We start from the raw sequence: 14,053 nt of genomic DNA, 5'->3' as shown, positions 1-14,053 counted from the left end.
TTTGTTTTTTTTTTTGCATGGAAATCTTTTCTTGTCTAAATCTAAATAAAATATAGTGATTGGCTTGTCATGGAGAATACTCAAATTGTTTTTCTTTGGTGTTTAGGGAAGACGAAGTGTGTAGTATTGTTCCCTTGTTGCAGCAGTAGCAGGGCAGAACTCGTATATAGGGGTCAAAACTGTGAGAATCTTGTAATGAATCTATAATAAAGATGGTATCCCAACCAAACTTCAGTTAGGTACAGCTCTGGAGTGATTTCTCTGAAAAGCCATGCCTAACCATGTCTTAGTAGAACAAGCAGTGCCTTCTTCCAATCTAAATGTAAAGCTCACTGCTTCACCCTCGCTCTTCTGCTAAGCAGCACATAGTATACCAGCATTTGCTTCAATAGTTAAAGCATGCATAATTTTCTTTCCGGGGCAAAAATGGAAAAGAAAATTCAAATGAGATGCTAGTGTATTTGTTTTACCATGATATTTTGCATGATGACACTGAACTATCAGGAATCTCCAAGACAGGCATCTCAGGCTTCTCACCCTTGTCCTGGCAGGAAGGCATTGAGATTTTCACTCTGGAGGAATAGATGGGAGGGTTCTTCTCATCCCGGGACTTGTGCTCTGAAGCCAACTCAATAATGAAGTTACCCACTTTGAGGGACTGTGGCATGTTACTGTTGATGTGTTGTGATAGGATGCTTAAGATCTTATTGCGATCCTCCTCCCAGTTGCAGTCAGAGATAATCTCGATAAGTTTGGCTGGCCCACCTGGAGTAGTGTGACGAACATAGGAGGCGGAGGAGGATTCCCCCTCACTATGGGAAGACCACCCGTACCATGGAAAGTGATCAGATCACAGTGATGGCCTGGTTTAAAACCATAAATAGAAAATCTAAAAAAACTGAAGGTAGCAATTTACAATGAATCTAAATTTGCAAATGTCTCATTCTTGGCACATACACAGAGGCCTCTGCTCTATTGTCCTCATTTTGGGAGGATGAATCCTCACTTGAATTTGGCTACGGAGATAATGGGAGGTGCAAATCAATGGTAAACCCTCTACTTTGAGTACTTTGTTCATTTTTGGATACTTAATCTCCAGAAAAAATATACCAGAAGTATAACAGATTCAGAAATGGGGGACAGTTACTAGAGGTATGGAAAATTCCAGGATATTTTTAGTTTGTGAAATTAGTTTAAAGAGGAAATGAATGAGGTGACATAAGAGATAAGAATGCTACCCGATTGACTTTCTCTAGCACTTATTTATCTTCTCATAGCACAAGAATAAGGAGATGAATGAAAATTAAATGAATGAATTTTTTTTTATTTAAACACAACATATAGCCATTTTATGGCAGCAAATGCCACAAGTTACAGAGGCAAAGTCTTGGGCTGCATTAATTCTTCAGTAGCCATCTCTGCTTGGAGAATTATCTTTAAAGAGGATAGTGGTGTTTTGGGGAAATCCCTGTGGAGCTGTGGTGGCCAGGGAGATGGGCAGAGCAAAAGAGTCCTGGCATCCAGGAGATTGGCTTAGTTTGGGATTAAACTATTTACTCATTGGGAAAACTGCATTTTCTCCTACCTTAAATTAATTATTTGGAGAAAGCTCAAGTATCTGATTTTCCTTGGATATATTTATTTTTACCATAGTGAAATCCTCCAGATCCCCTCTGACACTTATTTCTAGAGAAAGGGGGATGGTCCAGTCCAAGTTCTGGAAGATTAAGGACAGGAAACAGAAGAATGAGTTTCCCAGGAGGAGAACCTTGAGAATAGAAAAGATTATTCTCCTCAAATAGATGAGCAACCAGTTTTAATTGTGGCAAGCACATTAAAAAAATCATAAGGAAGAAAAAAAAGTAGATGGTGAGCATGCCACAGTAACAGAAGTAGAACAAGATAGTAATTTTGTCCTTGGAGTTTTTTCATAAGGGCACTTTTGCACAAGGAAACGTTCAGATCACCAGTCCATTTCATATAGGTAACTAAATAGTATCAGATCTGGAGTTGAAAACTGGAAATAAGACTGCATATCTTACTTCCAGTACATTAACTTGGATATCAACAACTGTGTGTATTAACTTTAAAAATAAATGATCTGAAATTCCTTTTACTCCCACTTAATCCTGAGTGAAGTATATGCAAAGGAACATCTGATTTTGTGTGGTAACTGGATGATAGCTGGTTTAAGTAAAGATGGTGCTTTTACTCCATTTTATCGGCCTTTTCGTCATTACTTCAATTTCACAGCAAGGATACAATTGCAAAGTATTTCTCCAATCCATCTTTGAAGTCATGGGGTCTACTCTATCAAAGGGATGATGTGGGGAAGACCTGACAAGCAATTGGGCAAAGCTTGAATAATAAATATTAGTATTATTTGAACATTTCTTCTAGAAGTCTGGTTGGCAAAAGTTATCCTAAAGACATTTTTTGTTTTAGAACTATTGGCTTGTTTTAAAAAAGTTTGACTTTTCCACAATAAACTGCAAATTAGTGTTTCTACATCGCTGCAGAACTGGTGTTTACATTTGAACAATGTTATGAACTATGTTCAAATGTAAAATGCTGTCTTAATGCACGTGACTGCCTGATCCATTGTGTTCTTCAAATACAGCAGCTTCAAATGAAGCTATTTCTATGAATTTGCAAAAGGAAGGATTATAAATTGGTCATTTTGTTCTTCTGCTTGGGTTTAATGACAACACTGGAAGGCCTCCTTGTCTCCAACTATATAAATTTACATATGAAGTACTAATGGCAAATACTCGTGTGTTCTGCATGCAAAATGTGTGTAATGTTTTAAGGCCTATTTTAATTAGGGTAGCTAGTTTTTAATTTTCCTCAACATGCTGTGGTTGTTTAGTGTCCCATTCTAACAAAGAATGAAACAATGAAGTAATTAAGACTGATACATTTTTTTTGAAAAAACAAAACAAAAAAACAAACAAATGCAAACTCTGGTTCCAATCAGGGCATCAAAACTCTCTCTCAAATTCTGTATAATAACTTTTGGCCTGATCTTCAAAGTTGTTGATTAACACCTGACTTTTACATTCATTTGCTGGAATTTGAGGGCACCCACCTTTTTATTGCTGTTCCTTTTATGAGCACCTTGAATTCTTAAGGGTTTAGATTTCTGGACCCAAACCTTTACTTTAGGGAGCAAAATCATATAGAACCTATGCTCAGTCACTTTTAAGTGCCTTATATCCAATTAAAAATGCTTTGCAAGATATAAAAATATTATATCTGATCTCCATCTACTCATCTCCTGTTGGGTTTGTTCCTCTTTTCTGTTCTTCCTCCCCCTACTTTCCACAGTTAAGCTTTTACTTGTCTTTGTCCCCAGTCTGAACTATTGAATCCCTTCCTCTTAAGTTGTTTCCACAAAGCCTTCTTTCAGCTTGCCTTATTATTAACTCAGAAGTAAATTCTATGTATGAAGAATATTGTATGCGGATTGTGATGTTTCAGATACTGAAGGAAACTATACATAATGGCTGTACTTATGTGTAGGAAGAATAATTGCTTAGAACACACTTAATGAATGTCAGGACTACTTAGAAGAATACCTTGTCTCAAACGATCTCTTGTGAAGCTTATTTTGTACTATCACTTTTGAATATTCACTTTCCAAAATAGAAGAAGCAGAAGTCTTCACTTTTTATTTAAAAATATGAATCATACGAAATAACAAGTAGTGGCCTAGAGCATTGAATACATAGTATTCACCATTCGGGGCATGAGTTCCCACCACTCTCCCATCCATGAGGGTTTGCGGGAGGAAGAAATTCTCAACACCAAGCCAGCCCTGGAGTCACTCATCCAATTTGAGTTGGTAGCAGCAACTCTCAGTCCCCTGTACGTTCATTACTTTTTTTTCTGAAGTTTTACTGGGGAAATGTCAGTGACATGCTGTTTGCTCCAAGTCCCTCCTGTCCGCTACACCACAGGCTGCTCACCATCAATTTTGATATCAGTGTTCCTATTTTCCTGTTCCTAATGTCCCTCCCATTTAACATCCTCTGTCCCTTCCTTTGGTTTTCCTTGTTTTGTTTCTTCCCATCCTTTGTCTGCTAGGTTGCTTTAGCAGCCGAATTTAGCACATACCCTTAATTTGTCTTCTGGCAGATGTCTAAACAGCGGTAGAGAAGTCAGTTCACAAGCTTATTAATGCCAGCTGACCATTCAGATATCTAGCCTTGCAGTGAGTCTTGTACTAAAGCAGAAGTACCCAATGTCTGTCATAACTTTAAAGCCATTGTTTTGGGCCCTGTCTGCACTATATGTAGATCCAGGCAAAGCTCTCAAATACTAGTGCTCCTGGCCAGCTCTCCTTGTGTTCTCTTCCATCCTCAGGGTAACCAGGTTTTTCTTCCAAATTTCTCGTGCACTCAACATGAGTCAAAAACCTTCTGCAGGGAAATGTCTAGGCCAGGAGGCTTGAATTCAAGCTGAATCTTCAGGGATGTTTCTTCAACCTTATTTGTTTGTTGCATGGAAAACTGCTTTGGAAGCACAGTTATCACATGGAAGAATATTTGTATCACTGCTCATTAAGACTTGCTTTTTATTGCCATGTTTGGCCTGCAGAAGTAAGCCTTCAATTTTGAGTAGGAACTGTAATGCTAGCAATGCAGAATGAAGAAAATGCAAGTATGTTTCTTTTAGGAATGTAAAAGAAAAATGTCAAGTTGTTCTATTCACTGATACTTTTAAAATGCTGAGACTCAGATTACTGTTTTTTCTTTTCTTTTCACAGGCCAGTATGGAAATCCTTTAAATAAATACATTAAACATTATGAAGGATTGTCATATAATGTGGATTCATTACACCAAAAACACCAGCGTGCCAAAAGAGCAGTGTTGCATGAAGACCAGTTTCTGCATCTAAATTTTCATGCACATGGAAGGTGAGTAATTTTTATTTAAAGCTATTCACCTTAAGAATACTTTCCATTTATTTTAACAAAATACAGATGCATTGGTTGAAGTACTATACAAGTGCATATGAATGTTATATAATTTGAATGTTAAAATATTTTAAAGATAGCTTTCATAATGCAAGTGAATTAACTGTAGGTTTCAGAGTAGCAGCCGTGTTAGTCTGTATCCGCAAAAAGAACAGGAGTACTTGTTTCACCTTAGAGACTAACAAATTTATAAATAATAAATAATTATTATTTAATTATTTATATATAATACATTTGTTAGTCTCTACGGTGCCACAAGTACTCCTGTTCTTTTAACTGTAGGTGTTCAGAATAAATCACACTGAGTTGCAACTGTCATTTTTACTTAGATTTCCTCAGATTTTCTTGTTTAACCTCAAACCAAAGATTTTATTTTTGGCTAAGCTTAAATCTCTGTTGGTTTTTGAAATATGTTAAGAGTGGAGTGGCATAGTTATTCCTGGTTTTGTAATGCATTTTTGGACTTTGTGAATAGCACAAAGCTGTACACTGAACTTTACCTGTGAGTAGTCTTCATTGAAGAAAATAGTCGAATTTGGGACAAAATACTAAATTTCGTAAGCAACTAAAAATGCGTTTTCTATACTTATAACTGAAAACTGAAGTTATCTAACTCCATGTTGCCAGAGAAAATTAGGTAATTCCATAGTGTCACATTGTAGATAAATGTGGTGTGTGTGGGTGAAAACTAGCACTGTGCTGCAAAGATTTGAAAAACCCTGGTCCTGCAGGTAGCTTGCCTTTTTTTTTTTTTTTTTTTTTTTTAATATAGAGAACTCTTGCATTTAACTTACCTTTTGCTCTTCCTGATTTTTTTTTTTTTTTTTTTTTTTTTTTTTACGGTCAAATTTGCTCTGAGACTGTCTATATACTACAAGTGCTACAGCAGCACAGTTCTACAGCTATGCGACTGAAGGGGTTTTTCTGTTGCTATGTTGCCCAATTCTTTAGTAGTTATTAATTATTGATTTCTAATTAATACTAATTTAAATAGGGTACTGTAGGTTCTAGTCCCAGGATCTGGCTTGACAGAATCAAGGTTATTGAGTTCAGTATCTGGTTGGGAACCCCAGAGTACACAGTGTAGACACTCAGACTGAGGGGAAAGCAAAGCTTTAATACCTGTTGTGAACACAATTAGTAAAGCCACAGAAGCGCCAAACCACATAAAAGGATAGCAAAAATACAGAGTTACGGTGATATACAATTCCTCACATATGTACTCATATAGTCATACCCTTGCTTGGGGATCTGATGGTAAGAGACAACCTGCTCTGACCCTGGCATGCCAAACAAGGCCCATGGTCCAGATTGATGGACGACAATGACCCCCTTTATGGTCTGGCCTATTGTAGGGCCCAGGGGCTGTCATGAATATTCATTCAAATGCTCAGTCTCCCTTGTCCATATCCAACTTTTATCCTATAGATAAGTATATTAATGATTTTAGCTTATTGCCATATACATCCAGTTAATTGCCAGGGCAAATACGTGGTTAAGCATCTGCTGACAGTCTGTCCAAACATACCCAAGCCTGGTATCAGCTCAACATTCCTGTGGTTATCTGGTAGCATTTTAGACAACCCCTTCCCTTAAGCACACTATTTCCAGTTCCCCAAAACTCAGAGGAACTTGGCCATTTATCTATGCCAGAGTTCGCAGGCCTCAAAGCCTTATGCTAATTTATACCTTTATATTAACTGCTTAAAAAAAAAAAATAATGGAGATATCCCATCTCCTAGAACTGGAAGGGACCTTGAAAGGTCATCAAGTCCAGCCCCCTGCCTTCACTAGCAGGACCAAGTACTGATTTTGCCCCAGATTCCCAAGTGGCCCCCTCAAGGATTGAACTCACAACCCTGGGTTTAGCAGGCCAATGCTCAAACCACTGAGCTATCCCTCCGCCCCCCCCCCCCATAAGCTTATGTCTTACAGGATATGGGCCTGTAGGTTCCTTGCATTACTGCCAAGTGAAATAAAATGCTAAAGATAGCTCTATAGGCTACAACTATAGTAAATCTATCCCCTTGAGAGGTGGTAGTTAGGTTGAGGGAAGAATTCTTCTGTCAACCTAATGGTGTCACTACTGGGGCTTAGGTCAGCTTAATTTTGTGTCTCTCAGGAGTGTGAATTTTTCATGCCCTCTGTGTGATGTATCTAGGTCAATATAGGTTTAGTTGTAGATCAGGCCTGAATCTAGACTTATGTAATATTGATATAGCCATATTCATCTCTGATGTAGAAAAGTATTATCTTTATTTGACACGGTAGAACAGAGTTACAGAAAACATCACATTTCAGATATCTTCACTTTGGTTGCCTCAGTGACTGCGTGCTTAACTTGAAGTATCCAGGGCTTGATATTTCAGAGGTTCTGAGCATCCAGAGCTCTCAATTATTTCAGCTAGAGTTGTAGGTGTCACAGCTAAGCACCCATAAAATGAGGAACTGTTAGTAGCCACATCTTAAACATTTTAATCTAAGTGACTTGACCAGCATCACATAAGAAGCCGGTGGCTGAGGAAGGATAAAGCCCAGATTACCTGGTTCCTAGCCTCATGCCTTTCCCACAAGGACTATCCTTTCTATTCCTGCAGCAATTTGCCTTATTCAGTATGAACCTTCTGGGGGAATGCAAACATGAGAAAGGAAATAGAAATTCTCAGCTGTTTATATTAGGCAAAACCTAGATGGGATTTCAGGGGACGCAGAGAAGGCTGCCTCTGTCGCCCTTCAGTCTTTTTTCCGCTGCTATATTTTAAAGGCCTGCTGCAAACAATGGATGTTTTGGAGCGTCTCAAAAAAAGACAAAAAAATCTTCCTGTCTCTCAGCTGTGTTCCTCTGGGTGGTGGTCACCATTTCCTTGGATTACTTTTGAGGATCAGTGGGTGCATTATACTGTGAGCCCAGAGCTCCAGGTCTCCTGAGCTCCTAGTTACATAGACGTGTTTCACAGAGTTCACCTGGCTGGGGGAACTAAGGTTGCTAATTAAGCCTGCAGGGACAACATGTCAGGAAAGGAGGGAATATAGGCTTGGCAAAGGCATTTCCTAACCACTGTCACTTTCTAATAATGTTTGAGTTACAGATCTATAAAAATAAAATATGAGCACAGCCTCCCCCAACTCCTGGTGCCTGATCTCGATGCTCTTGAGAGCCCTGGGTTTGGTTGAAGTACATAAGGCAGGGTCCCCAAATTGGGGGGCATGCCCCCATAGAGGCATGTGGAGGAACATTGGGGAGGTGGCGTGTGTGGAAGGACCTGGGCCAGCCCCAGGGGGCCACTCTTCCAGACCAGCTCCACCCCCACCCTCGCTCTTCCCCCACCCCCCTGTTCAGCCCCCAGTCCTGCTCTGCCTTCAGGCCCCACCCAGCTTCCAAGGGGGAGGTAGGGAGGGAATGCTACATTTCCAGCCCAGCTCCACCCTCATTCCCTCTCTGTCCCTCCCTCCCCCGACCAGCTCCGCATCTAGCCCCAGCTCCAGCCCAAGCTCTGCTGTTGAGGAAGACTTGGCTGTGTAGTAATGGAGGGAGGACACTGACAGATTCCATTACTGGTTAGGGAGGAGGGTGACTGGAAAAATTTGCTCAACTCCTGCATGTTGCGATGGTCTGGCCTCTTGCTTAGAAAAGTATCCCTCTTCTAAAACAGCCTCTCTCCCCCTCTTCCCTGTGTGCTTCAGCTCCCCTCCCTCTTCTGTTATGTGTATAGAGACATTTAAAGTCAAGGGCCCTACTGGAAGAAAACCCATTGTTCCAATAGGGGAGAGTCATTCAACATTGATGGCTGTGCCATAGCTTCTCAGACAATTTTTCTGCTAGGTGTCATGCCACTGCCACAAAATGAATGCTCTAATCAACAAAGGAGGTTGTAATGCAGCATGAAGGTCATGCTCCAAATGATTACAATGGAAAATAGAACCCCTGAAACAACATGTGGTTTATAATTTGATATTGACGCATCCTCAGTTTCACATTGACCACTGTGATCAGTAAATAATCGATGACAGTCTCCAGAAAAGTACCGGTATTATATTGGTGTTGTAAACAGGTTCCAACATCTCTTACTACATTTTGCTTACCTAAAAATTTTAGCTGATGTGGGATTCCATTTTCTAAATATTGCCATAGTGTGTTGATAGTTATCTGCTGCATTTCACCAAAGAAGTGGTTTCTCTTCAGTGGTGGATAAGTCATCCATATATGTAGCTTTATCTACATCAGGGATCGGCAACCTTTGGCACATGGCGGGCTGGGCCGGTTTGTTTACTTGCCGCGTCCGCAGGGTCAGCCAATCGCGGCTCCCACTGGCCACAGTTCGTTGCTCCAGGCCAATTGGGGCTGCAGGAAGCGGCGTGGGCCAAGGGATGTGCTGGCCGCCGCTTCCCCGCATGCCAAAGGTTGCCGATCCCTGATCTACATGATGATTTTAAAGCTCCATTGGATGAAAATAGCTAAATAAAATTTAGATAGTGATCTTTGAAAGACTTTCCACTGTAAACTAGTCTCTTGTGCTCCAGTTCCATAAGGTAACTGAGCCCAGGAACTTGACAGTTTTTTTTAAAAGATAACATGAGAACATCTGCAGTTACCTTAGAAAGGATTTAAAAAAAAGCGTGGAAGGGATATAAATCTGTGCGCTTCAGGATATAAGCCAACTTCTTACTTAAGGGGTTAGGAGGAAACTTCCTACACAGATAGGTGTCACCGTTCTGGTTGAGCTCCTTGTAGACACTCACCAGGCTGCTGAGTTTGGCTCTCAACACTGGACTTCTGTGTTTTTTGGCTTTCTGATCATATTCCAGGTACTACCTCTGGCTTTGGGTCTCTAGGCACACAGGGTACAGATCCTTCATCTAACTCTGGCCCCTCTCCGAACTGGGACTTTATTGCCTACTTGCCTAGGCCCTGATATTAGCATTATCCTCGCAAGGCTTTCCAGTAACTTAAGTACATCCATTCCAGAACTCAGCATTGTGGGCACTCTGCTTTATGGTTTATCCCTTCAGAGACATCTAATAGCTGAAGCAAACCGCTAAACTTGCATATGATTTCCAACACAATAACTCTTCATTTTAGATGGGGTCAGAGGTACAGATCTAGGCAAAATAAGAAACATCTGCGCAAAAATTCTTCCCTCGGTTTCCTCAGCACTTTGCAGCATTCTTTGGGACTGTACTCTGTGTCTTCTCGTGGTTCCAGGACTCCGTTCCTCCAGGTCAGGGTTCTCTTCCAGATCCTGGAGTCACTGTCTGAACTCTGCAGTTCATTTCCTCTAGCTGTGGCTGGTGTCCCGCAGTCAGATAGTTCTCTCTCCCTCCTCAGCCCCTGGTTTTAAAGAGCTGTACCCGCACCTAGGCTGTATCTACACTTAATATGCTACGGCAGCAGTGCTTCAGTGTAGACAATCACTACAATGATGGGAGGGGTTCTCTTGTTGCTGTAGTTAATTGACCTCCCCTAGAAGCAGTAACTAGATTAAGAGAAGAACTCTTCCATTGACCTAGCCCTGTCTAAACTGGGGGTTAGATTGGCATAGCTACGTCTCTCAGAGGATGGATTTTTTTACATCCTGAGAGACACATCTCTGCAGACGTAAGTTTTCAGTGTAGCCCATCCCCTGGTTTTTATGCCCCTTATGGAGAAAAGCCACTGCTCTAAACCCCCACTCTGTGGACAAACTTGGTTGAACTGGTTCCCATAGGCTTCAGCCTTTCCATTGTCCTAAGGTGCTCCCTCTTGAGTAAGAGCTGTTTTGGTGATGACTATCCATTGCTCCTGATCTGGGAGAGACATGACACCAGCCCTGATAGCAGATGACTGACTATATATCCCCTGAGGCATTTAGTGATGCAGAAACTTCCTCAAATCAATCACAATTCAGAAGTGTTATGTAGGTCTCCACATAGTCACAGCAGGTTAGTACACAATTGCCCACTTTGGGATTTTTGCACCTTCTCCTGAAACATGTGGTGCTACCTGCTGCTGCAGGCTGAGTAATGAACTAGATATTTCTGGTCTGTTAATTCTTAGGTTAATTGTTTTGAATGCATTCTTAAACTAAACAGCAAAGACTAAATATACACACAATGCTCAGTGTAGAAATAAAGTGTTCTATAAAAATTATGACACTCTTTAAAAATGATGATGCTGGTGTTTCAACCACAAAAGCAAGCAATGCAGTGTTGTGGGTGACATTTGCCAACAGGTAAATAGATATTAGATCAAGAAATCATTACTTACTATAAACAGCAGTACCTGGCATAGGTAGGTGGATGGATTAAAGGGCAAATATTCAACCTTGGGATTCCTAACAATGAGTATAGCTTTTGTTTTATACATAACTTATTTTTATGGTAATATGGAAGAAAATGTGTTTACAGTTTTTTACATTTGCTATTGTATGAACTGACTTCTTTGATATTCAGTCATAACTCTATGTTCTGAATGTACATTAAAAATACTTATTGGTGTGTTTCAGAAGCACTGATTGTTAATAAACCATGCTTGCAAAGATTGTAAATACACTTTGTGGAGAGGGGAGAATATTGCACATTTTTTGCAGCGTTTAACTACAATAAACTGGCACTTAAATCCCACCCAAAAAAGATGTCTTTTATGATTTGTTTGCAAAAGTCATCTTGAGTGCAGACCATTTGAGCTTGTAGGGTTTAGGTGAAATGTCTTGAAACATAGACCATGAATCTGCAATGCGCTGCACCAAACAAGTCCTTGAGTCTTTGGTTTACACCTAAAACTTAAATCAACCCAACCACGTTTCTAAGGAGCGTGAAAAATCCACACCTGTGAGCTATGTAGGGGTAAGGCGACCTAACCCTGGTTGTAGATGGTGCTAAGTCGATGGAAGAATTCTTCCATCAGCCTACCTACTGCTTATTGGGAGAGGTGGATTAACAGCAGTGAGAGAACACCCCACCTCCAACCCATCCCCCGGTTGCTGTAGTGAGTGTCTACACTGAAGCGCTACAGCAGCACAGCTGCAATTGTGGTGCTGTAATGGTTTCAATGTAGACATAGCCTAAGTATAGACATCACTAGATTGATGGAAGAATTCTTCTATTGACCTACCTACCACCTTCTGAGGGGATAGTTTTACTACAGCGTCTGAAAATCCTTCTGTCGCTGTAGCAAGCATCTACACTGCAGCACCACAGCCGTGCTGCTGAAGTGCTTATAGTGGAGACCTACTTTAAGGCTCTGCCTGTGTATAGTGGTCTGCCTGCATGGAGTCAGTTGTGAGGCCTTAGCAGGGGACTTTATATTTTAAAACCTCATTTCTTAGCTGAATTCTTAACTTAGCTTGCAGTCTGGGTGATACTTTAGTGGCCCAGTTGTAAACACTTGATAATACAGGTTAGTATAATACTTGCATCTCCTTAAATGTGCAAGGGCACTAAGCATAGCTACTTCTAAACTTTTTAAAACTCTTGCCCATTGTACAAAAGGAGAAGTGTCTGTTAAAATGAGACAAAAGCTTTTGTAGAAGTGTGGCGCATCTATATATTTTTATTACAACGCTTTAATCCTCGCTTCAGAAGATTCACCCTTTTTAAATTGACTTTGAAGATCTTGGCTTATTCCTTAGTCATAGTGACTTTTATAACAGACCATTAAAATATTGCAGAAGTGTGGAAAATTGTAATTCTAAGCAATTATCCAAAGCCTTTCTACACAAGATATGTTTTTGTAAGGAGAACAAAGCTATTCTTTTTAGATGGGGAGAAGCACTTTTGCACTTGTGCTAATGGTAAATGTATCTCAAAATAGTTATTGAAAATTAAAGAATACTATTAGAATACTAATAGATTTATGAATATTTCAAAATATTGAAAACTAATTCAATTTCAACTTGCTGATCAATTTTTGTTTAACATTCCAATTTAGAACAATACCTTGCTGTGTTTACATTTTCTTGCATTAGTTTTTCTGGAGGGGAAAAAGTGCGTATACATGAAAGCAGAAACTATCAAATTAATTCTTTATAAAGGTTTGAACGCTTAGAACAACTTCGTGAATTAATTGCTGTAACTTGCTGAAGTTTTTCCAGAGGAAAATTCTAACGATACCAGACAGGTGTTTAATAAACTTAATTGAACAGCTCTGATACCATCTGTGAAACTTTTTTCTTTTCTGTGGCTCTGTTTCCTTTTGGGGCTTGTGGAGGATCAGAGGCTACTGCTGAGAGAAGTCCGTGTTTGTGAGTGAAGATGCAGAGGATCTCGTATTCTAACCTGACTGCTTTCTTGGGCTCATCTGGTGCATTTGGAGCTGCTTTTTCTTTACAGAAATATCTGATGTGCAGGCTAGGCTGTAATACTACTTCATTACTTGATTTTTAACGGCCATCAGTTCACTGTATAGAGAAGAATCAAAAGACCCTTCAATTCAGTGTCCAGAAAACTTGCTGGTGGCATTGGGGGAAAACAATGTGTGAAGAATCAGAGTATTCAAGTGTGGCTGGCTTGCTTCAGTGTCATCTGTCTTTTAATCTGTAGATGCTGCTTAATAACATGGAGACTAAAGACATTTACAGCTCTTTACATTTGAGTCATTTTAATTGAACTGATACTTAGATAAGTAGTCTCTGCTAATAGTGTCAAATATATAACTATTGTATCACTACTGTGTGTAGTTTTTCTGACAACTTACTACTTCAATATTTGTACTAAAACAAAATGCACAGTACACCACAACCACACAAAGCAATTAACTTGTAAATACAAATTAAAACAAGCTTACCAAATAAAGTAAACCTTTTACAACTTCAAAAACAGATTACAGTAAGTTTTTTATAATTGGATAATCACCTAAATACCATTTGTTTGGCAGCTTTAATGCTTGAGATTTTAAATGAACACTTAATAAAACACCAGGGCAGTTAAGACCATTAAAAGTAACATATGGAAACCTGTTAAATCTTCGGAATCAAACTTTATTGTTTAGATCAGTTGACATCGCTGCTTTGCAGACAGTACAAAACTTACTTTATTTTTTCAAGGTCTGAAATAGGAGAAAATGAAAAGTTGCATGTGCAAGAGGTACAGGTTAGAAT

At 39.7% G+C, this 14,053-nt stretch overlaps 1 protein-coding gene across 1 annotated transcript in view; it reads left to right on the top strand.

Moving 5' to 3' along the window:
• Positions 1–14,053, top strand: part of ADAM10 (ADAM metallopeptidase domain 10) — a 109,768-nt gene that overhangs the window by 28,693 nt on the left and 67,022 nt on the right. Inside the window, exon 2 of the mRNA XM_054043045.1 lies at positions 4,769–4,919. Within this exon, the coding sequence (XP_053899020.1) occupies positions 4,769–4,919 (151 nt within the window). The remainder of the gene's footprint in view (positions 1–4,768; positions 4,920–14,053) is intronic.

Source organism: Malaclemys terrapin, chromosome 10, assembly GCF_027887155.1.
Source record: "Malaclemys terrapin pileata isolate rMalTer1 chromosome 10, rMalTer1.hap1, whole genome shotgun sequence".
Taxonomy (NCBI): domain Eukaryota; kingdom Metazoa; phylum Chordata; order Testudines; family Emydidae; genus Malaclemys; species Malaclemys terrapin.
This window is presented reverse-complemented; position numbering and strand designations above follow the sequence as displayed.